Raw genomic sequence first — 25,053 nt, 5'->3', positions numbered from 1 at the left:
TTAAAAACTTAATGATAAGTTACATAACGATGGAACTGGCACTCATCAGGACCGCCCCAGGAAAGGACGAGAAAGCGCTCCTTCTGTTAAGTTCACAGGATAATTTTACTCACTGATTTACTTTAAATGAAATGTAAAATGTACTGATGATCAGTGATGGTTTGGAGAGTCATGTCTGTCATCTGCTGCTGTTGATCCACTGTGTTTTATTATCAAGTCTAAAGTCAGTGCAGTTTTGTTCTCCCACAAAATCTTACAGCACTTCATATCTTACATCTTCCCTCTGCTGAAAACAACTTTTATAGATATATGTGGATTTCATTTTCCAGCAGGACTTGGCACACTGCCCACACTGCCAAAAGTACCAATTGGTCTTATAATATATTCTAATTTTCTGAGACACTGATTTTTGGGTTTATTTCATTGGCTGTAAGACACAATCAAAACCAGCAATAAAAGAAATAAACGTTTAAAATAGATCACTCTGTGTTTAATACATCTATATAATATATGAGTTTCACATTTTCAACTGAATTACTGAAATAAAGTAACTTTTTAATGATATTGAAATTTTCTGAGATGCAGTAGTATGTGACCTCACTTCCCATCTACTCCCATTAACAGCCCTGCTCAGCACTTCCTGCCACCACCAAAACACACACACACATCTTACATCACACACACACATACACACACACACACACTTATTGAGCTGTGTGTTTAGAGCCGTGGCCCGTATGGCTGATTCTCCTCTCTGAACCTGTTCCTCTGCAGGACGGTCTGGTTCTTCATTTCTCATCCGGGCGGTTTGGAAAGGGGCGAGACTGGGGCTGGAGGCAGGTAGAACAATGGCAGGGAGACAGGAAGGTGCGACAGGAGCGCGGCGGGCCTGTGCGAGCATGTGGCAGCCCTGAAGCTGCGGGTGACGGGAGGGACGAGGGGGGCACACCTTTATTTACTTTAAACCTTAGAAATACACAGCTCTGGAAAAAAATAAAACAGCACTTAAAAATGATGAGTTTCTTTGATTTTACCAAATTAAAAACCTCTGGAATATAATCAAGAGGAAGATGGATGATCACAAACCATTTTTTTTGCACCAGGAGTAAAGCAGCATAAAGTTATCCAAAAGCAGTGTGTAAGACTGGTGGAGGAGAACATGATGCCAAGATGCATGAAAAAAAAACTGTGATTAAAAACCAGGATTATTCCACCAAATATTGATTTCTGAACTCTTAAAACTTTATGAATATGAACTCGTTTTCTTTGCATTATTTGAGGTCTGAAAGCTCTGCATCTTTTTTTTTTGTTATTTCAGCCATTTCTCATTTTCTGTAAATAAATGCTCTAAATGAGAATATTTTTATTTGTAATTTGGGAGAAATGTTGTCTGTAGTTTATAGAATAAAACAACAATGTTCATTTTACTCAAACATAAACCTATAAATAGCACAATCAAAGAAACTGATTCAGAAACTGAAATGCTCTCTTATTTTTTTCCAAAGTATTTGTATGTTTATATTCCTAATATATTCTTGTTGTAAACTTACTAAAACAGCTTTTTTTTCTTTTCATTCGTTGCCTTCAGTAAACGGTATGTTTTGGGTGATTCAAATGATCAGTTTGTTATCAAAATAGGTATTTATATTTGATAAAATCATTAAAAAAATGTAATTCCTTTAAAAAAAAAATATTAATGCTATAGTGATATAATTCTATGTAATTCCCAATATTTTTGTCTAGTAAAAGATCATAATAACTAAGGGTTAATAAGGGTTAACTAAAGGCTGAGTCGGGGTTCTCAGGCCTCGGTTCCTCCGTTAGTGTCGGGCCGGAGGAAGTAAACGGAAGGCATGGGTGGATGACAGGCTGTGGACCTTGTGAAACTCTATCCGGCACATGAGTCCCAGAAGGGGGAGCCAGAGCAGGAAGTGGTGGATAAGCGGTGACCCGGCGTTGCTTTGGAAAAGCCACAGTCAGAGTCCAGCTGCTGGATCTGCTGTGTGGCCTGATGAACTGAGCAGCTCCAAAAAGACCAAAAAAAGAAAAAGAGAGCCAAAGAAAAGGGAAATACTCCCCCATCACACACACACACACACACACTTTTCCAACATGCACATTTGGCCTGGTAGAACATAACCAGGGTTTAGAATTAAACCAGGGTTTAGCAGCTAAAGGTGGCCCAAATCTGATTTTCAGGCTTTCAGGCTGTTCACACAATGTTTAAATACGACCCATATCTGACATCTGACTGAACAGTTCACACGTGTAAGTGATATGAACGCGTAAAACAGCTGCGCTTCCCATGAAGTTTCGGTTTCATCCTTGTCAGAATCTTAGCAGAGTTCAGGCTGGAGCGTCACAATAATAAAAGATAAAAGATGCACCAGTAACTATTTTTAGTTTAAATTAATAGGATTTTATAAAGAGAGACAAAGCTAGCTTTATAAAATAAAATAATAAACAAACCTAGATAATAATCTACTGATTGCTATTAATATGTCACTATAATGAACAGACTAGTATTATGCATGTAATGTATAGTTGCTAAGGAATTTAAAGGGCACTGATGTTATGATAATACCAATATAATGTGAAATAATAATGTAATTAATGCCATATTAATGCATAATGGAATATACAAGTGCTTATATCCACGATTTTTTGTAATGTTTATCGTTTTGGAGGTACAAGAATAAAGCCTTTCAGACCTCAAATAATGCAAATAAAACAGGTTCATATTCATAAAGTTTTAAGAGTTCAGAAATAATCAATATTTGGTGGAATAACCCTGGTTTGTAATCACATTTTTTTTCATGCATCCTGGCATCATGTTCTCCTCCACCAGTCTTACACACTGCTTTTGGATAACTTTATGCTGCTTTACTCCTGGTGCAAAAATTCAAGCAGTTCAGTTTGGTGGTTTGATGGTTTGTGATCATCCATCTTCCTCTTGATTATATTCCAGAGTTTTTCAATTTTGTAAAATCAAAGAACATGTACATCACAAATGAACAAAATCTAAATTATTGCGTCAGGACTTAACATGAGGATTTTTTGGGGAGGGGATACGAGTGTTTGCCCCCCGTTTCAGGCTCCGACTGCATGTTCCGGCCTGCTGAGCGCCGCACCTCGGCGATGCAGGGCTCCTCAGCCGGCTTTTGAAGAACTTCAGCCCTGTGCGAAGCGTCTGCGCTGGAGAACGCAGCCCTCCAGATAACGCAACCACTCGAGATGCTTTCCCCGCGCTGCACGTTTCACAAGCTCTTCAAAAGAAATGCAGACATCAGAGCCGAGCGGCACAGCCAATCAAATCCAGCCCTGCCCGACGCTACTGCTCACCAGCATCGCTTACCCATTAACACTACCCTAAAGATCTCATTCATCACAGCACGCTCTCCGGGTCTCACTGCGACCAGATATTAAACACAGTTCACGTCCTCAGAAAACCTGGGGGGCATAAATAAGCCAGATACCACCCCTAATTAAAAAAAAAAATACAGTGCTTGAAATATGAATGTTCACAAAAACGTAACATTGTGAATAACAACAGACTCATACTGCATTAATCGCATGTAACTACAGAGAGAGCTCTTTACAGTGCAGACTGTGATCACATGACACAACAAAGCTGGAGGCAGAGTGAGGTAGAGCGTGGTTTTTCAATACAAAATGGTGTATGATGTTGACAAAAAAATAAAGTAAGCGATAACACTGGTGGATATCCCAATACCAATGGAAAAAATAGAAAACACAATAACATTACTGTTTTTATCTTATTTTTTACACAATGGCTTTGAAAATATAGGTTAGAATATATAATAATTCTATAATAATTATTATATAATTCATGGAATATTATATCCGTACAATATTCAAACTATTACATATTCTCATCTCATCTCATTGTCAACCGCTTTATCCGTGAAGGGTCGCGGGGGGGGGGGGGGGGGATGCTGGAGCCTATCCCAGCAGGCATCGGGCGGAAGGCAGGATACACCCTGGACAGGCCGCCAATCCATCGCAGACTATTACATATTAATTTATAATAATTAGTATTTTTATTGTTTGGCTTGCGTTTGTGTTGTCTAATTATATGTAAACAAAATTTAGGTCTACATGAGATAATTTAGTGTAGTTTGAGGCTAGTGGCTATTAGCACGCAGCACTACTTATTAGCTCCAGTGCTAAACTAATGAAGCTAAAAAAGCTAAAGAAACTAAAAAAGCTGAGAAAGAGGAAGAAGCTAAAGAAGCTGAGGAAGCTAAAGATGCTAAAGAAGCTGAGGAAGCTGAAGAAGCTGAGGAAGCTAAAGAAGCTAAAGAAGCTGAGGAAGCTGAAGAAGCTAAAAAAGCTGAAAGAAGCTAAAGAAGCTATAGAAGCTCTCTTGTCTTTGGTATTTTTTTTATTAATTTTTTGTGAGGCAGAATATTTTGGCTAAAACTCTCTTTTCCACCGCGTTGTTTCTGCCATACGGAGCAGGACGGGGCATGACGAAGGTCCTGCGTTCTCCCACACTGGTTCAGGACCTGTTCCCCGGCCGGGCGGGATGGCGTCGTGCGTCAGCGCCCGTCAGGGTGTCGCAGGAGCGCGGCGGCGCTGCCAGCAGCTCGCTGTAGTCTGGATTAGGGACAAGACCGACAATATGGCCTTTAAGGTAATTCCCTGTCTTTGGGACGGCAGCTCCGGAGCGGGAGAACACGGCTCCCTCTTTCCAGCCTTTTTATAGGACCGGGTACCGTATGGACCCGCCGAGAGGCCTGATGTTCCCCCGCTCGGACCGGCCAGGGCGGCGGGGAGGCGGCTGAAGTGTGTAATGGAAAATATAAGAGCAGTGTGTCCCTCGCTGAGGAAAGGTAAGCCTGCTACTGCCGGCCTCACACCCCCCCACCCCCCACCCTCCACCACCCCTCCGTACCCTCGCTGAAGGTTAATGGCATAGGGAGACGAGGCTGAATACCGATCAGGGGAAGATGGATGAGGAGCTGCAGGAAAACAATCCCGCAGGTCCGGAGTCTAGAGATTAACTAAATATTAACTAACAAAAAAAAACATACAGCTGCTCTGCTGCCCCTTAAAGCAATTACAGCCCCTCCCATCCCACACACACACACCGTCAAATATCCCCCCACAAACTACACCAAACACACAGCAAAACCCATAAGAATAATAATAATAACAATATATCCTGGGTTTCCCTCTAAACCCCCATGACTGTGTTCAGCAGTACATAAACCTGAGGAAAGAAACCCTTCCAAAGCCCCTGTATAAAATACTGTACTACTGTTCTATAAAATAATAAGAACAAATACTGCTTCATTACTAGTACACATATATAGGTGGCATATATAAATCTATTTTTCCAGTTAAAAAATATATATATTCCTGTTCTTTTCTATTGGTTCATTCATCGTGCAATTTTGACAAAACATAATCGATTTGGTTGGTTTGAAATAATCTGATATCGATATAAACAGTATTAAAGCCACCACTCTTGGTGTAAAATAATCATGTGTTGATAGAGCTGGTGGGTGAAATGATAAAAATTATATATTACAGTATCATATTTTGACAAAAACAGACAAAATACAGCATCAGAAGTGGCAGATTCTGTTATGCTGCTATTAAAATGCTTTTTTATGTACAGTACACTGATAAAAAGAGACACTCTCTGTAATAAAATGTAAATACAGCTGGGTCCGTTTTCTTTAAGTACTGATGATTTATATCCTCAATAAGCTTATTTATTGTCGATGAGAACATTAAAATATTGGTATATTGTCCAGCTCTACATCAAGCGAAATATTATTTAATCACAATACTTCGATATACTGATATATTTTACATCCCTGCTGCTCGACAGCTCAGCCTGCAGGTCTAAAGAAGAGAAAACCCGGCTGAACTCTGACCTCACAGTAAAGCAGCTTCAGATCAGAATAAAAACACACAGCTTTAGTTCTGGCTGCGAGGCAGCGGCGCGTCGACGCAGACGCTGTTAAAGCTGTAGGTGTTCCTCCTTTACACCACGACCGCGGCACATTCCTTAACAAGCCAGATAAAAGAGTTGCGTAACCCGTCCATACGTACAATTATTCATCACCTCGCGTGAGCCTGCGAGGCGTGAGCTCAGGAAGTCGGAGCATGCGTTATATCTGACTGCACCATATGGACAGACGGAACGCATTAGGACTGGATTCCACATGAATCTCCAGCCCAGGAACAAAGGCCTGCCTGAGCTCACGTCTGTTTATTATATATACGCCAAAACGAACAGGGAGAAAAATGTGAAATAATAAAAATAAAGCTAAAAAATGTGTAGAATATCTAATGTGGGAGGTACAGAAATTCAAATTCTTTTATATAAGATTTTATTACATATTTAAAGCTTATAAAATACATACATATTTGCACTTAAAATCCTTTAATTTTCCCAAAAATCAGTCAGTGCACCAGTTAAGTATTAAGGAGCAGTAAAGCCACTCTACTCATCCCTCACACGAACTATTCTCCCTCCTGCCTTCGGGAAGAAGGTACCGCAGCATCCGGTCCAGCACGACCAGATTCTGCAACAGCTTCTACCCCCAAGCCATCAGACTCCTTAACTGCAGAGACTGAACTGATGGTTTTTCTGTACATGCACACACACTCTTACCCCACTTACCCCAGAAAATGGAAAGCACTAAAAACCCTACTACCTCACTGGACTCTATTGCACACTGTGTAATAGAGTAATTACTACCTCACCTGGTCCTTTTTGCACACTGCAAAATTTGCACACTGTCTTGTTATTTATTATTCTTTGTCTGTATTGTGTTGTATTGTCTGTCTGCACTTTTGTACTGTTGCACTATTGTTCTGTCTACACTGTGTTTATGTGCACCATGGTCCCTGGAGGAACGTTGTTTCGTTTCACTGTGTACTCTGTATATAGCTGAAATGACAATAAAAACCACTTTGACTTTGACTTTTGACTACAACATTATAAAGGTGAGTTTTCAGTGAAGTTTCTCCAGCATCGAGCCTGGAGCAAACTAGCATTAGTATATTAGTATTAGTATATAGTATATAATAGGTGAGTATATCAGAATGTAACCTGTATGTTTACCATATTAAAACAAGCTACGTGGGACAAACCGCTAGCTAATATCCCTCTGGTTTACTGGAACACTCAGGTGTAGCACTGTCAGTTAGTGCTATCTTTTAGCTGCTAATGCTAATGCTACTGCACCTAGCCTTAGTGGAAATCTGGAAATCTAAGCTTACTGTAAACAGTGAAGCGTGAAGCGCTTTACTCACCCAAATAAACAATTTTTAGGAGAGAAAATGTTTTTTCTTTAAGAATTACAGTTTTGTTTACCTAGCTTAGCTTAGCTTAGCTCCTACACCACCACCCAGCAGTAGGATCTGCTGAATTAGAAGGAAAACATGGCAACATCCTTGTTCCTTACTAGTGTCGCATAATGCGCCTTATAGTCTGCAAAATATGGTACGTCAAAAAGTAAAAATACAACAAAAATATTTTTCAATGGGAAATCAATACAGTATCAAGCAGAGCATTAAATCACTGAGATAACACTTTATCACTACTGGTAGACTACTGTACCATGACTCATGACTATTGTTTCTTCACAGCATGACCTCATACTTTAAAATATGCCTTTTAAAGAGGCATACTTTAAAATATGCCTTTTAAAGAGTCGATGGAATTTCCCTGTTAAATGTAATCATGAGCATCACTTCAACCTGAGCTAATGCAGTTTTACACCGAGACGATGGCCCAGAGCTATCCCACCAACAGCAGGCATGCCACTCTCCCAGCTCGCCCGGTACCGGAGGCCTCGCCAAAGTATTTGGATATCAGGCCGACTGCGTTCCAGTCAATCAGTGCGCTCATCTAATCTCCCATTCAGCTCCACACACGCAGCGACGCCTGAAATACAACCTGAACACGAGCGCACGAGCCGCTCGGTCACGTACGCAGAAATAAGAGAAATAAACACAGAAAAAAGAGAAAACTACAATCAGGAAATAAACAGGAGTGGATGCGTATTAAAGAAGGACAGCAGAGCAGCAGAATCGCTCAGGCCTCTCCACTTACTCGACCCGAGGTCACAGCACTCCAGCTGAAGTACTGGTGGAAATTACCATACTGCTGATTATTAGCGCTCTGAGAGAGAGAGAGGGCAGGCCGAGCCGCTCCTCTACGCCATCGAGCATCTTCACACATCACTGATCCTCCTGCTCTAAACCCACAGCAAGCAGAGCTGACGACCAAAACCTGTTATTCAGGCTGGAAAGCAGCGGTTAAATCATGGAGTTCAGTCCAAGCTATAGGGGTGTACCAAAATATCAATATATCAAAGTATATCAAAAAGATCAAATTACCATTTCAAAAACAAATTAGAAACTCATTGATGAATCCACAGCTCTTATATAGTCCATATAGTAGTCCATATCCCCTTATATTATAGTCCACAGGTCCTTTAATAGTAGTCCATAGACAATTATATAGACCACAGCCCCTGATATAGTAGTTCACAGTCCCTTATATTATAGTCCACAGCCCCTTATATAGTCCATAGCCCTTTATATAGTCCATAGCCCTTTATATAGTCCATAACCCTTTATATAGTCCATAGCCCCTTATATAGTAGTCCATAACCCTTTATATAGTCCATAGCCCCTTATATAGTAGTCCATAACCCTTGTAGTCCATAGCCCCTTATATAGTAGTCCATAACCCTTGTAGTCCATAGCCCCTTATATAGTAGTCCATAACCCTTGTAGTCCATAGCCCCTTATATAGTAGTCCATTACCCTTGTAGTCCATAGCCCCTTATATAGTAGTCCATAACCCTTGTAGTCCATAGCCCCTTATATAGTAGTCCATAACCCTTGTAGTCCATAGCCCCTTATATAGTAGTCCATTACCCTTGTAGTCCATAGCCCCTTATATAGTAGTCCATAACCCTTGTAGTCCATAGCCCTTTATATAGTCCACAGTCCCTTATATAGTCCACTGCCCATTATATAGTAATCGTTTATATAGTCCACAGCCCCTTATATAGTAATCCATAGCCCTTACTATAGTCCACAGTCCCTTATAGTCCAGTTTGTGTTAAAAGGCAGCACTAAAAACATCCTTCCTCTTCATTCCAGTGCTTTTAATCTAACTCTGTATCCATCATTCATTAATCAGCCGAGAGAGAGCTCAGCATTTCTCCAGTAACTGCAAACCCTTGCTAATATTTACCGAATCGACGTAATGATGCTGCTTTCTGGGCTGTTCCTCCAGAGACCGAGGAGAGACAGATCACAAGGCAGATTAATCAGCAGTTTGCAATATTTTCTCTTTTAAAGAGCAAAAACTCTTCAGGGAAACGGGGCAAAGAGATGATATTACAGGAATGGCTGGTTCTCTGAATACTGCTTATGTTGCTAACGCTGCTAATCCCACTAATAATTAATGAAATGGGCATTATTTAGACATGCTAATTGGTGGCTAGGACACGTATCAGTCTGGACTTTGCTAAGATCCTACTTTGCACTTATAAATGAGTGTTTAATGGCGAATCCAACCAAAATACAGTATGTGCCACTTTTTATGTATAGTATAGTTATCATTTTTAGCATTGTCAGCGATTCCTGTTGATAACAGTGTAGTGTACAGTATTTTATGCATCTAAACATTTTAGCGTAGAAATAAGTCCACAGATTGGACACAGACAGGTAGAAGTGATAATAAATTGTATAATACTACTGCTTTTACTACTGTTTACCTGCAGGGCGGCCATTTTGGATTTTAAACTCCAAGATGAAGCTTGGTAAGACCCTCCTGAATCACGAACGTGTTTATCTGAATCAAATATCACACATATGTATTTTAAACAAGGGTTAAAATGCCCAAATACATTTTGAGGCATATGTATATTATAATCTCATGCTAGCGGTCTAACCACCGACCACATTTCCATCTCTAACCTCTCGCAATTACCAGAAATAAACTACTATTCCAAACCCAAGCATGAGTTGTGAGTGGGGTAATAAAGGCATGAACATGTCCTAACCATAAACACACTGCTGCACTAGTTCCCTGCCAAATCTCAGCCATGCATTTCAACCAAAACCCAGAGAATTACACGGACGAGTGAGAGGGAGACGCTGTTACGTCTGGAAAAAGCCTCGAAACAGATGTCGCTCAGAGTTCCATTAATACAAAAACCTTTTAAAACTATAGAAAAGGCCAAAAGTCTGACTTACAGTGTGTCTCGGAAAGCTGCAACTTGGAAAGCTGCATTTAAAGCAGTAATTTTGAAAGGATTGACTTTCTCCTATAGGACACATTTTACACATGCATTTCTGGACAAGCTGAGAAATACAGAAGCGTCCCTTACATAGAGTTACATAGTGCAGTTAGCAGTGTTTTGAGCCCAAAGTAGCAGCGATAGAGACACTATTCTCATTATTACAGTAAGTTAAGCATCAACATCATTCTAAAGCTCATACTGTAAGGCAAAATTATACATTTTATTATATGTTTTGGTTTAAATGTTCATATAAATCTTGTTGGTTCACTTGTAAAACAAACCAGCTAATTAAACACTATGGTGCCTAGTCATAAATAGACTATATTTTCCTTTCAATGATAAATCTCCATCCTAAATGCTGTGAGAACCAAGACTAGGCTTAATTCCTGTCTGTAAAGCCTCTAATAAAAGTAAAGCACAGTCCATCCCTACCTCAAAAATGTGATTTTCATGCAAAAGTCCTTCTGTCTGTTTAACCTCAGCAGAGCTTCTGTCCAAATTCCATTTCAAAGGGCCTCAAAATCAGCATCTCATGCAAGATTTAAGCTCCACGTCTAAAATTCTGCACTTCCTCGTACAAAATGCTTGAAATGCCGATTGCCAACCAACAAGCCCACGTCAAAACAAACACACACGTTTGTTTTACTGTATTACTGAGGACCAACGCTAACGTGTGTGTTGTTATAACCGAGTAATGCTATAACTACAAATAAACTCATACTGAAATACAACCATACTAACTATAATCCTACTTCTAATATCTTACCCCCATCCTAAACTTAATCTGAAAGCTGATCTTACTGCTCACTTTACTTAAATTAGTTCTGAAAACTAATGTTTCTTTACTGGAAGGACATTTGGTACGTCTAGACACAACTGTATAATTAGTCGTCCAACATACAACTATGCGGAAACCTTCACCAGTGTGTGAAATGAGTGTACAAGCCAATGCACACACACACACACACACACACACACACGCATTAACACAACCGTTACCTCCTATAGTTCAGGGCAAGGCAACATTTTCTACTGACCATCAAACCTGATATTACTTTAAAATAGTCATCTCAATATGTAATAAAATGATCTGCAAAAAAGCCAAAATCACTTTTAATACCATGAACAATTATCCACTTAACTTTAATCCAGTTCTAATTCTGCAGAAGAAAAAAGAAAAGCTTTATTTGCACCTATTACTGATGTATTGTTAAAGTTCCAAAAATTGAATGTACGTACAGTGATTTTTGAAATTATTGCTATAAAATAATAATAATAAAAAAAAGAAAATAAAATCTAAAAAATCAACACTGGACTGCTGTGCTTTTAACATTTAAATAGAAGCCTGTATGAACAATAAGTGATATTTTATTTATTTATATGTTTAAAAATATTTATTAAAGCTGATTAAACTCTTAAGTATTAAGGTTAGGATTGTGATTTGGGTTAAAAAACCCAGAGGTTCAGCGTCAGATACATTAAATTAAAGTTAAGTAAACTGACCAGGTGAGAGTCCAGAAAGCATCATTAGCCTTCCCAAATAAATACATATCATCTATATCATCTATGTACAGTGATTTTTGGAATTATTGCTATAAAAATGAAAATCTGAAAAATCAACATTGGACAGCTGTGCTTTAATATCTGTTTTATAACCATTAAATAGAAGCCTGTATGAACAATAAGTAATATTGTATTTGTTTATACATTTAGAAATATTTAAGCTGATTAAACCCTCATCATTAAGGTTATTACATTACATTACATTTGGCAGACGCTTTTGTCCAAAGCGACTTAGTAAAGTAAAGTACAAAATTAATAGAAGTTTAAAGGTAAAACATCTTTAGACAGGGCCTAAAGGAGGTCGAAGGGAGATAATGGGATAAATAATGAGTGAAGGAGGGGAAGAAGGAAATGAGGTTAAAAGTAGTTAGTGTGTTAGAGGTGTTAAGAGAGTAATCATCTATATGTATATATTATTATATTATATATTATATATATTATATATTATGAGCATGCATTTTGAACAATATTTTTCCTTTAAAAGTAAAAAATATATAAAAATATATGACACAAACAAAACATTGTTATATTGCAAGATACTTGCAAATAGACTACACAGCAAACAAAACACAACAAATGAATGTATCTGAAATGAAATAATTTCACAGTGCAGTCAGACTGCAGACACACTCTAAAAGTCAAGTTCCTTCTTAATCAGATCAGATAAGCATCGGACGTCTCTCTCTCTAATAAACGAGGAGCAGATGGAGAGATACAGCTCCGGCAGGCGACGGCGCAGGACGAGCGGGCTGAACTTGACCCCGGTGACCTCTGGGCTGCAGCGTGACCGTCTGTCTGCGTGATCAATACACCGATCCGAACAATACCAGGCAGGAACGCAGGCGGGAACGCAGGCAGCTCACCGCAGCAGCACAGAGAACGGGGGAAAGCGTGGCCTGAAGCCTGCATCACATTATTCCTTTGTTTGTGCCGCTGCCCGAGTCCACACGCTCCGTGGCCTACCGATTCTCCCTCTCGCTTCCTCCTGCAGTGATCCTCTGGCTGTGAGGACCGGGCTGCGGGGAGTGTTTGCGTTCCCAAAGCCTGAGAGAGAGTGATATATCACACATTCGTACACACACGCACCGATCTGCCACGCTTTCCATCAAACCAAAGCACTCTGCATCCTCGCGACAGGCCCGTCTGCCACCTGCGAGATTGAAAACGCTCTGTACTGCGAGAGGAAGACGACTGGGGGGGGGTTGGGGGGGGGGGTTCTCCTGCGCCCTTGGGATGTAAATATAGACTATCATGGCCACCTGCCAGAGCAATAGTGAAGCTAAGCTATTTACACAGGAATATACAGTACATGTATACACCCACACACACGTATGTGTGTGCATCTGTGTGTGTGCATATGTGTGTGTGTATTTTCAGGTATATAGAGCTATATATATATATATATATATATATATATATATATATATGCGCCATTCCATATGCTTTTGTATAATGTGTATAAACAAACATATATGCACACGCACACACACCTACATACAGCTCTGGAAAAAAAATTAGGAGATCACTTCAGTTTCTGAATCAGTTTTACTAAAACGAACATTGTTGTTTTATTCTATAAACTATAGACAACATTTCTCCCAAATTTCAAATAAAAATATCGTCATTTACATCATTTATCTGCAGAAAATGAGAAAAGACTGAAATAACAAAAAAAAGGTGCAGAGCTCAGAGTTCAGAAATCAATATTTGGTGGAATAACCCTGGTTTTTAATCACAGTTTTTTCATGCATCCTAAAATTATGTTCTCCTCCACCAGTCTTACACACTGCTTTTGGATAACTTTATGCTGCTTTACTCCTGGTGCAAAAATTCAAGCAGTTCAGTTTGGTGGTTTGATGGCTTGTGATCATCCATCTTCCTCTTGATTATATTCCAGAGGTTTTTTAATTTGGTAAAATCAAAGAAACTCGTCATTTTAAGTGCTCTTTTATTTTTTTCAGAGCTGTACATTTGATGACACTATTTTTAATGCTGAAAGATACAAGCTGTACAGGACTAGGATAGTAACCTTAGCCCAACCCTACGCTGTGCTTGCCCCTGCCCACAATGTCCAAACAACAAAAACAAACAGATCCCAGGTTCCCTGTCCCGCGTACGGCCTCCCTCGCCACGCTCTGGGTCTGCTAGGAGCAGCCCCCCGGCCCAGCCAGCGTCGGAAGAAAGATTGCATCTTTTATTTATCACTCCTTGGCTTTATTTTTTGCAGCACATTCCAGGCTGAGATGCAATCAGCCAAGAAACCCTCCCTGTGTGTGGTGTGTGTGTGCGCACTCATGTCATTTCCCATTGCAAGAATGCAGAATGAGAAGAAGAAGTGTGCATGCATGCATTCACACACACACACACACACACACACACATTAAATTCCTCTCGCTGGCATCAAACCCCAAAATTTTCTACACATCTACAGACTGATATAAAACAGCACAGCGCTTCATCTTCCCAACAGCAGATCCTGCTTCCACAGGAGACGAGGCCCCTGCTCCCAGATCTGCTGGTTCTGGATCTGCTGCTGCTAAAAGACACATGGGTTCAGGCTCACTCTCACACATTATTGTGAGCAGACACCCATTTTGGCTCTGGACCCAGGGCACAAAGCCCAGATGAGGCGCTGCCGCTGATCCAGCAGCCTATGGAGGGGATGAGGGATGTGGAGGTGGGAGAGGGGGTATGAGATATGGTAGAGGGGGGGTGGTGGAATGGTCATGCAGAAAATTGCGTTTGCAAGCGGCATTACAATTCAGATTACAAATTCATCATACAGGGTAACGGGATTAACATCCTTGAACTGCTCGCAAAAAGGTGGACGGTCCACAAGGGATGGAGAGGGATGACTGTCAGGATGCTGCTGATGCTGGTGATGCTGATGCTGCGTTCCATTTGAAACTGGATGTCTGAATTTTTTAGGTCAACATTTTGATAAATTCCAATAAACAGTTAGATAAACATTTTGGAGGAGTTTACCACAACTGCACTAACCAGTAGTATTGTAGTAATCTACCAGTATTGTATGATGAATCCAGCCGAAATTAATCCCAGGTTACAAATTTTACCCATTGGTAGACAGACACTGTTCCAGTTGATGATAACGCATTATAAACATTAAGTATTTTGCATGGCAACATGTCCACAGATGGACAGAAGATAGTGGACAGACAGTATGGCTGTACATCTGCCTGATTTAACACCCGACACAAATAGATAGCAGTTAGATAGAAGTTAATGCTAATAAACTGCAAATAAACACGACTGGTGCTCATACTACCAGTCAGATGGTGTGGTCTTCCAAGTAAAAGTTCAAATAGAACACAGCATTAGTATTGGGATAGTGTTACAATATATGGCAAAAATCTATATATATTTCTGGAATTTGACTTTTCAGCAAGAAAGCACCCAAAACATGCAGGAGTGCAGGAGTGGTCTACCTGCATAAGACTGCTTTGCGCAAAGTTAACAAATGAAAAACAAAACACTATTTCAGTACGCTTACAGCAAGAATACAGTTGCAAATATACTTTTCTAAAAATCCTTGAACATATACTTTTTCTGTTTTTATTTATGACCCACTTGTAATCGCATGATGTAGATATGCTTTGTAACAGTATATTAAACATAAATGCATGAAAATATAAGGTACATTATAGTACAGAAAGGTGTAATAACCAACAATATCCAAAGTACTTGGTTTGTTGCCTGATAGCAACTTTATGCCACAGAGGGTTAAACGCCACATCATTTTTAAGAATCTGCTGCTTCTTATGCATGCTACATGACAATACATTTTAACAATAAATCCTGTATTGTCAAAAGCCAGCACTGCTGTAAAGCCTTTTTGGTTAAAAAGAAAAGAAAAGAAAGCCAGAAAAAGGTCCAGCATGCTGTTACTGCTAAACATTCCCAGACATTCCCAGCACACAGCATCAGCTTGGGTCAATCAGCTGGAAAGTGGTGCAAGCCAAGGTCCATTTAAAACAGAAAAGGGAGGAAAAAAGGGAGGAAAAATGAGGCACTGCAGCTTTAAATCGCCATTCCTCCCACCCCTTTCCAAATCTCTATTTAACAAGGCAGTGAAAAGAAATAAAAAGGGGCTTTTGTTTGCCTTGCTTTTTTTCGGAGGGTGACAGAAAGCTGAAAAGACACAAACGAACATGAAAATGGGAACAAAGTGGTAATTTCAATGAGGGGAATAATGCCTGACTGCTATTTGATATGCGCCCTGGCCAAACACAACCCGAAAGAGAGCCTTTTCTGAACACATACACACGAAAAACGCTGAAGGAATGAGGGAAAAGGTTTGTTAGACGTCGTGGGTTTCGACTGCGGACTTTAATAATGGTGTGGAAACGTGTAATTGACGTTTTTCTGTTGGCTAACCCAACCTTTCCTAACGTTAACCAACACTAGTGCGAGCCACTCTTAGCTGTTAGCTAGTCGTCCCCCACTCAGAAAAATAAAAACACAGCAGCAGCCGAGCATCGGAAATAGCCTTAAATTAGCTCTCTGAGAGCAAATATAATAAAATAACCCACAGAGACACACTGCAGAGGCTTTTGAGACAAGTTTGACTTCGAAAAATAGCTTTAAACATCGATAGAAACGTTTTTTTTATATTTGCCTTTAACACAAACAGCTACAAATACTACACAAATGCTATAGCTAATAGATGACTAGCTGGCTAACTAGCTGTATCCACTTCCGCGGTGATTCTTCGGCGATTATCAGCAAAATATGCTTTAAAAACGTGCATAACGCTGCTTTAAACACAAACACGTTCAGTATAAACAATAAACCGGGTCAGAACACGCTTCCAAAGCTGAACCAGACCCAAAATAAGCCGCCAAACCGGACCAAGGTGCAGCACTAGCCAGCAAACCTAACCTAAAGCCTGGGGAGATTTAAAGCCCGTCGTGCCACTTCTTTATGGTTGTCACATACTGCCCTGATAAACTGACAAAGAACGTTAAATAAACGTTTGCTGTTGTTTGGGTTGAATTGACAAATCTAACTTAGCTACATCTATTAAATGGTCGTGATGGTTGTTGGAAAAAAACCTTTAGGGCTTTATTGTATATGATAGATTGGCAAAGAACGTTGAATAAACGTTTGTTGTTGTTTGGGTTGAGAATTAGCGAATCTACCTACATCTGTTAAATGTTCATGATGGTTGTTAAAAAAACAACCTTTAGGATATATTATAGATTGGCTTAATTGTGTATGATAGATTGTCAAAGAACGTTGAATAAACGTTCTACATGTGATAAATGTTCATGATTTTATCGATTTACTGATTTTATATATTGGCTTTATATATATATATATATATATATATATATATATATATATATATATGCATTGGTTAGTATTGAAATCTGAAGCTGAAAATTATGACATTGAATCAACGTTAATTTAGGCTGAGCTCTTCTTCTTATACACTGACAAATAAGATAACTAACTACGTTAGTTAATGTTTTTATTTTAGGTGAAAGCATTTTATATGTGCTTCACCCATGCAATAATAATCGTTATAACACTGCTACTAATAATCAGAATACTAGCTCATAATAATACTACTACTATTATTATTATTATTATTTGTATGACTAGAAATAACAATACAAACACACAAGTTGGCATAGATTAACTTGCATGTTTATTGTAAGCTAGTTAACCTAAGTGAGCTTGGATAAGTGTAATACAAACAACACATGTTTATAGTTAGCTGGCTACAACCCTGACATTTAATCAATGTTGTCATCTCAGTGTTCTGATGTCTGATTCTGATCTGTTTCAATGCATTTAGTTAGGTTAACCAATCTAGTCAACTAGTCTGATTAGGTATTAAGGGATGTGAAAAATGATGAACGTTGATTCGACGTTTCTGCCAGTTCTGCTTAGGTTATATCTAGTTAATAAGCTTTCTATCTATCTATCTATCTGTATGGGGATGCTTCTTCCTTTGTTTGCCGTAAACTCGCAACGTTCACTGGTTCCTCCTCCACCTCCTCCCTCCCCGGGTCCGCTCCTCAAACTTCCCCGGGGCGAGCGCACCCCTCATCGTCGTACATCCAGCCGACACCCCCCGGTTACGATCCCGTTCCGCGCTATCGTCCACTCACCGACTTGCAGCACGTTGTCCACGCAGCCGCTCTCCAGCAGCGCTATGCCCCGTCGGAAGGGCAGCCGGGTCTCGTCGCTGCCTTCCGCGGCCGCCGCGCTCTCCTCCGCGCCCGTGTTGAACGATGAATACATGCAGATCTCCCGTTCGCTCCGCGGAAACGACCAGTACACGATCCGCCGCTGCACGGGCTCCGGGATGCGCTCGAAGCGCTCCTCCACCCGCTGGAACGGCCACTTCTCGGCCACTCGCCTCGCCGCAATGTCCAACAGCGACTCCGGGCTGTGTGTCCTGCTCGGTCCCCCCTGGCCGGAGCCCGAAGCTCCACCGGCGCCTCCGCCGCATACTGTCCCGCCGGGCCGCTGCCCCTGCCTGCACGCCGTGCCGTACCCGGGTCGGCAGCAGAGCCGTTTAGCTGGGGGCTGCTGAACGCGCTCCGCCATGATCGCACCGCTTTAACGGCGAGAGCGGAAGTCACCGTGCCATATAAACGCCAGCGATGTCCGACTCGCGAACGAGTCTTTGCGCGGAGTCGACTCTCTTTCGAACCGATTCACAACAGTGTGCAAGTGAACTGAACTTGAACTAAATATACAGCTCTGGAAAAAACTAAAGATAAAATGGTACCATAAGACTGCCTTTATAAAGGGTTTATAATTGGTTTATAATTAGTTTATTAATGGTTACTAATTAGGTTGTAAATGCCTTAAAATCATTAATAATCAGTTATAACACATACATAGAAAGGGCAACGATATAGAAGGCTGTGGGTTTACTATTTGGCAAATAACAGGACATTGTTGCCCTTTCTACGTATGTGTTATAACTGATTATTAATGATTTTAAAGCATTTACAACCTAATTAGTAACCATTAATAAACTAATTGTAGACCATTTATAAACCCTTTATAAAGGTAGTCTTATTTTAAAGTGGTACCGATAAATCTAGCCCTAATGCAGTTCTTATATGAATCTTATATACAGTCAGGTAGAAACACATTATAAATAATTATGAATAATACAGCAGGTAAAATGCGAATTCTTGCAAATCTTTTTAAGGAGGGAGCAGAGTGGTCCAGCATTCTAAACTGCTGCCACTATGATCGGGAGATCGCTGGTGCCAATCCTGCTCATGCAGCTTGCCATCAGCTGCAGGAGTCGTGAGAGTACTGAATTGGTCTTGCTCTCTCTGGGTGGGTACAGTACAGTAGATGACGCTCTTTCTTTCCCCTCATCACTTCTAGGGTGATGTGGATCAGCACAAGGCTGCATCTGTGAGCTGATGTATTAGAACCGAGTCGCTGGTGTAAATAACTGTGTACAGCACATAAATATACAGTATATAACAATAATGACTTACATAAATGTAGAGAAACAGTGTTTTGCAGGACAATAATACAAGACATAGCTTTTTATATGTCATTCATTACATACAAAAACACAGATTGCAAATTTCAAATGTCTAAAAGTGAAAAAGACAAAATAATATTTTTGCTTGGTAGTAACTAAATATGAATTACAATAACAACTGCACTGTCATTTTAGCATTTTTGTTTATATTTGCATACACAGTTTATGAGTATTATATTCACTGCAAATTCTTGCATCTGCAGTTTGTTTGTGCATTGTCTGTTTAATATTTTATGTTTCTATTTTATATTCTTATATAGGATATCTTTTTTTCTATTTTTCATTGGTTTTAATTTTATGTTTGGCATCTGTTCCAATAAAAATTTAATAAAAGTAAAAAAATGCTTCAGTTAAAAGACAAATATGACAGAATTTCATTAGAAAGCAGTATTAACTGTTGTACATGTATATTATGTATATTTCTGTTCATTGTTTTGAACATTTGGCACACACACACACACACACACACACCGTGCCTCCATGCATCACCAACGAGAATGAACTGTTTAAACCCTGTGTTTGATTCATTTAAACGGACAGTTCAAAGGAATCGGTTCAGTAAAATGATTCAGACTTTCCATCACTTGAGGGACAGGGAAGGGGAAAACGCTGATTGTTCGCCGTGTATGGGCAGTCCGGCCTTATATGGTCAAAAGGGCGGGGCTTCTGAACGTCGTCTAGCCGTTGAGTGGACGAATGACCAGACAGTGGGCGGGGCTTGGAGCTACAAAGGGACAGAAGGGCGGAATTCTCAGTCGCTCCCTGAAACACTACTAGACACAGCACGAGCTCTTTTTTTAACAGAATTCCAGACTATTGGGTTTCCTGTACAGTCTTTACAGATGATATGTTAATGAGTGGGCGGTACATGTCGTGAAGGGCGGAGTCTCAACTGAACTCAACACAAAAACACAGTGACGTCAGAGGCATGTGCTGCCTCCCATATCTACTGTAAGTATAGTAATCTGAACAGTACTGACAGCTGAAACAAACACATTCAAGAGTTATACAGACTAAAGATCATTTGTAAACATTAAGAAGAAGAATATTCTAACTTGCACACGTTTCTTCATTTTTAATATGTGTTTGCCATCAAATAACCTAAATGCTGCTAAACTCCAAACCATTTTTTTTGCCATTAATAGTTAAAAAGGTGTTCATTTGAAGCAATGAAACATACAGCTCCTGCTTAAATGTTTTTTAAAACATTTTCTACAATTGAGTACAATTGAAGTACAATTGAGATAGGTAGGTGTATTTTTAGAACAGTTCTGCTTACCTGGACTACCCACCTCTGTGTGTAAGTAACTATAGGTTTAAATAGGATCTCCGGTGGATTTGGCGTTTTACAGAGACTCTAAGACTAGGTCAGTGGCAGAACTGCACTTAGCAGCGCATTATTACACATGTTGTAAAGTAGTGTTATTTAGTTCTACCAAATATCGTGATGCTCTGCTACACCTACAAAAGTATGGTGTATTATATGTGTAATGCATGCCAGACATCTCAGCATGTAGAGAGTTGTAGAGGTTGTAGAGGTTGTAGAGTCTATAGACAGTTCCGGCCCTTTTTGTTGCAAGGGTTGGAGTTTTAATAGTGTCCAATAGCATCTTACACATTTTAAATCAGGGGTAGGTTTGGTGATGTGACCAGCCATGGAAAAGCATTTGTGTCTTGTGTCTTCAATGCCACAAGCATTGTCCTGTTGAAATTATATGTGACACTGAATTATATGTGTTTAGAAAAGGTAGGGTTACATTAACTGAGACTTATCATCAGCCATGAGAAAATTAGGTTGAATGTGGTTTATACTTAGCAAACGGAGTACTGGCTCAAATGGTGCAGGCCAACGCTAGTAATATACTCAGCAGCCGGGGTGTTGGCACATGCAGCCTTGTGGTATTTGGTGGTATACTTCAGTACCATACTATTTTGGTTTAAACACTATTATATATTACTGTAGCAAGGCTATTGTTAAGAAAATTCAATTTCATTTGAATATTATACAATAAATGCAGGATATCAGCATTTACTACCTCATAGAACAAGTGTGTAGTATGTAGTGCTCGATTATGGATGACGGCTGAAATAACAGGGCTCTAATCGGAACTCTGTTAGCAGGCTTAATCATAATAATGAATCTAGAGACTTCTGGGCCTTCTGTTGCCTCCCCACCTCCTGTACGATCTGGACGCAGTCATGGCTGTGACTGGTATCTGAGGTTCTGTGATCTGCAAGTATGTGGCTCTATTGTTAAAAAGATATGTATTATCTTATGTTACTGGATGTGAAACAATGGAATTGTGTCCATAGTATCTGTTATCTGTTCTGTTTCTGAGAGTATTGTGGTTTCTAAGGCAATCGTTTCTCATCTCTTTTTCATGTCGTGGCCCCTTTAAGAGATCTGAGAGTGTTAAACAGAAGATGTTACCTAGTGTAATCACTTAAAGACAGCACTAATTTCCAATTAAGTTCTGTTGGTGATGGGAAAACGATATCTAGCCTTGGGGTAAACTGCACTGATTGAAAAATATGATGTAACTAATTGCATCTCATTTGCAGGGTGCTGTAATCTCAGAGTGATCAATGAAATTCAGTGTCCACACTTTTTCACTTTGTGTTGTACAAACCTCTGATTTAACCTGAATAAAACTGTTTTGTCAATTGAACATTAAAACAATCAATCAATCATAAATAAAGCATTTTGCCATTTGAGTAATATACAACACTACTGATCACTTCCTGAGCATCTTGGGAATGCCCACACCTGTATACAGTAGGTTGTGAGGTGTTATCATGTGAGTGAGGTTATACACTGGCTCAAGGCAAGGTGACGTGAATTCTGGGAGTTGTAGTGAGGGTCTGATAATAGTGGGTGCAGGTGAATTATGGGAGTTGTAGTGAGGGTCTGATAATAGTGGGTGCAGGTGAATTATGGGAGTTGTAGTGAGAGTCTGATAATAGTGGGTGCAGATGAATTATGGGAATTGTAGTCAGGGCTGATAGTAGTGGGTGCAGGTGAGTTATGGGAATTGTAGTGAGGGCTGATAGTAGTGGGTGCAGGTGAATTATGGGAGTTGTAGTGAGGGCTGATAATAGTGAGTGCAGGTGAATTATGGGAGTTGTAGTGAGGTACTAAAATGCTGTATCTGTATCTACTGGAGTTCATTTTTTTCATCCTACTTCCACTTTTACTGTCTTGAATATTTTGGATGAGTTTCATAGTTTTACTCTGATATATTGTTTCTGTGCTGCATCGTTACAGTTTTTAACAGTTATTATAAGATTATAACTACTTGCAATACTTAAATACAACGAGCACTTTAACTTCTATTCAAGTACTTGTACTTTTATTCAAGTCTGAGTCTCTAGTACTTAATAAATGTTTGGCAATTCTTGTTATTTACTGTCTAGAATTATCCAAACTGGGCAAGTCTGTGAGTTTGAGATTAGAGTTTATGGTTCCTGAATTGTTCTACCATGTTTCTCTCTTTTTGTGCATATGTATTTCATAGTGTGGCTGTTAAACAGTTAAAACCATCAAACCCTTTCAGTACTTGGGTCTTGGACAGACTGAAATGTCATCATTTTAGAGTTTGTTTAGTGGACTTTGAGCTGCATTGTTACAGAGTGAGTTATGGCATGTGTAAAACTCTACCCTGGACGGCCTCCCCTCTCTAATTAGAATGATTTATCAAAGAATCTTTACAGCCGCGGCCAAAGCAGATCTGTTTGATCTGACAACGTTTTGGCACCACGTTAATGACAGCTGGCAAAACCGGGAGTCAGGAGGGTTCCACTCGCCCCGGCCTACTCTCTCTCTCTCTCTCTCTCTCTCTCTCTCTCTCTCTCTTTACTCTAATCTGCTCCACACATGCACTCACAGGTGTTCTGTTCGGGGTCGTATCAAACTCTTCTGTTCAGACTGAATGATTCTGATTGGCTGATTTTCTTTTCCTCGTTTCATCTCGTTTCAAACACTCTGGATCCTATCTTCGATCCTGCACAAGGCCCGTTGCAATGCTCATTGCCATCTTCCACCCCGCCAACAGTCTGTCTATTTTCACTCCTTCCTCCTGCGTGGTTTAAACAGCAGCAGAGCTTCTGAATATATCTACACTGATGGGCGTGGTGTTCTGGTTATGAAATGAGGTGTGTTCAGGTACATTTCTGGAGTTTTGCTTGTTTATCTTGGGAACAGAAAACACAGGAGCTCCACTGACTGAATACAACCTAGACATCAACAGTCAACAGTCAGACGTTCATTGCTATTTTGGCGTCAACAATAAACAGAATACTAAATAAAATAACTTTTTGCTGTGAACCAGCAGCTCAGTTTCCTCTGCTGAGAAGCGTTGGCTGTTGATGTCCCTCTAGGTTGTGTTTTTTGTTGCCAAGATAGCAATACGCCAGAAATTACCAATATCAATTTGGAGAAATGCCCTATGAAGTTACACAGCTTTTAAATGATGCAGATGAAAGTACTTTCAAATTAACAATGTATGTCTAGGTTGTATTCAGTTAATGGAGCGCCTGTGTTTTTAATTGCCAATATAGCAATACGCCAGAAATTTTCAAACCACCACACCCATCAATGTAGATATAAATCTAGAAAAAATGAATAAAAATTAAGAGAGCACTTCAGTTTCTGATTTTGCTATTTATAGGTTTATGTTTGAGTAAAATGAACATTGTTGTTTTATTCTATAAACTACAGACAACATATCTCCCAAACTACAAATAGAAATATTGTCATTTAGAGCATTTATTTACAAAAATGAGAAATGTCTGAAATAACAAAACATTTACAGAGCTTTCAGACCTCAAATAATGCAAAGAAAACAAGTTCATATTCATAAAGTTTTAAGAGTTCAGAAATAATCAATATTTGGTGCAATAACCCTGGTTGGTTTTTAATCACAGTTTTTTTTTAATGCATCTTGGCATCATGTTCTCCTCCACCAGTCTTACACACTGCTTTTGGATAACTTCAAAAGCAAATCAAGCAGTTCAGTGTGGTTTGATGGATTGTGATCATCCATCTTCCTCTTGATTATATTCCAGATATTTTTGATATCTAAAAATCATAATAAATTCCTGAATGCAGATGTTTTTCTCCAGATAAAAGTAACTTTGCTGAACAGTGTTTTTAGTTTCAGTTTTCTTGTCGTGTTTTTTTTTTTACCACACTGACATTAAAAACATCAAAACACTGATTTTACCAAAGAGCCACGGAGTTTCCCTTTAAAGCTGTTTCAGTCTCAGAGTCTACTACATTTCCCACCATTCCCTCATACACACACACACACACACACAGCAGTAACATTACCACCCGCTGACCCTGTGTGATGCAGCACGGCATCATCGCTCGCCGTCCTGCCGGGCCGGACGCACTCGGGGCCCATCTGAATCTCTTTATTATTGTTTCATTTTGCCCGGCAGACAGAAATATGGCGAGTCTGTAATGACACAACCTATTCTCTCTGCATGAGCGCATGGGGGAGGGGGGGGTACACACACACACATAGATATATACTGACTCATGCATACACCAGTGTGTATACCAGCATCCAAAACTTTCCACAGCTTTCAAATACATATTATTATATTATCTCTGAATGTATTTATTGCATATTT

General features: G+C 39.7%; 1 protein-coding gene across 1 annotated transcript in view; it reads right to left on the bottom strand.

Moving 5' to 3' along the window:
• Positions 1–18,490, bottom strand: part of zswim6 (zinc finger, SWIM-type containing 6) — a 92,045-nt gene extending 73,555 nt beyond the window's left edge. Inside the window, exon 1 of the mRNA XM_022680793.2 lies at positions 18,008–18,490. Within this exon, the coding sequence (XP_022536514.1) occupies positions 18,008–18,449 (442 nt within the window). The 5' untranslated portion in view covers positions 18,450–18,490. The remainder of the gene's footprint in view (positions 1–18,007) is intronic.
• Between the last annotated feature and the right edge of the window lie 6,563 nt (positions 18,491–25,053).

Source organism: Astyanax mexicanus, chromosome 20, assembly GCF_023375975.1.
Source record: "Astyanax mexicanus isolate ESR-SI-001 chromosome 20, AstMex3_surface, whole genome shotgun sequence".
Lineage (NCBI taxonomy): Eukaryota > Metazoa > Chordata > Actinopteri > Characiformes > Acestrorhamphidae > Astyanax > Astyanax mexicanus.
The sequence above is the reverse complement of the archived record's forward strand: the minus strand, read 5'-3'. Positions and strand labels throughout refer to the sequence as shown.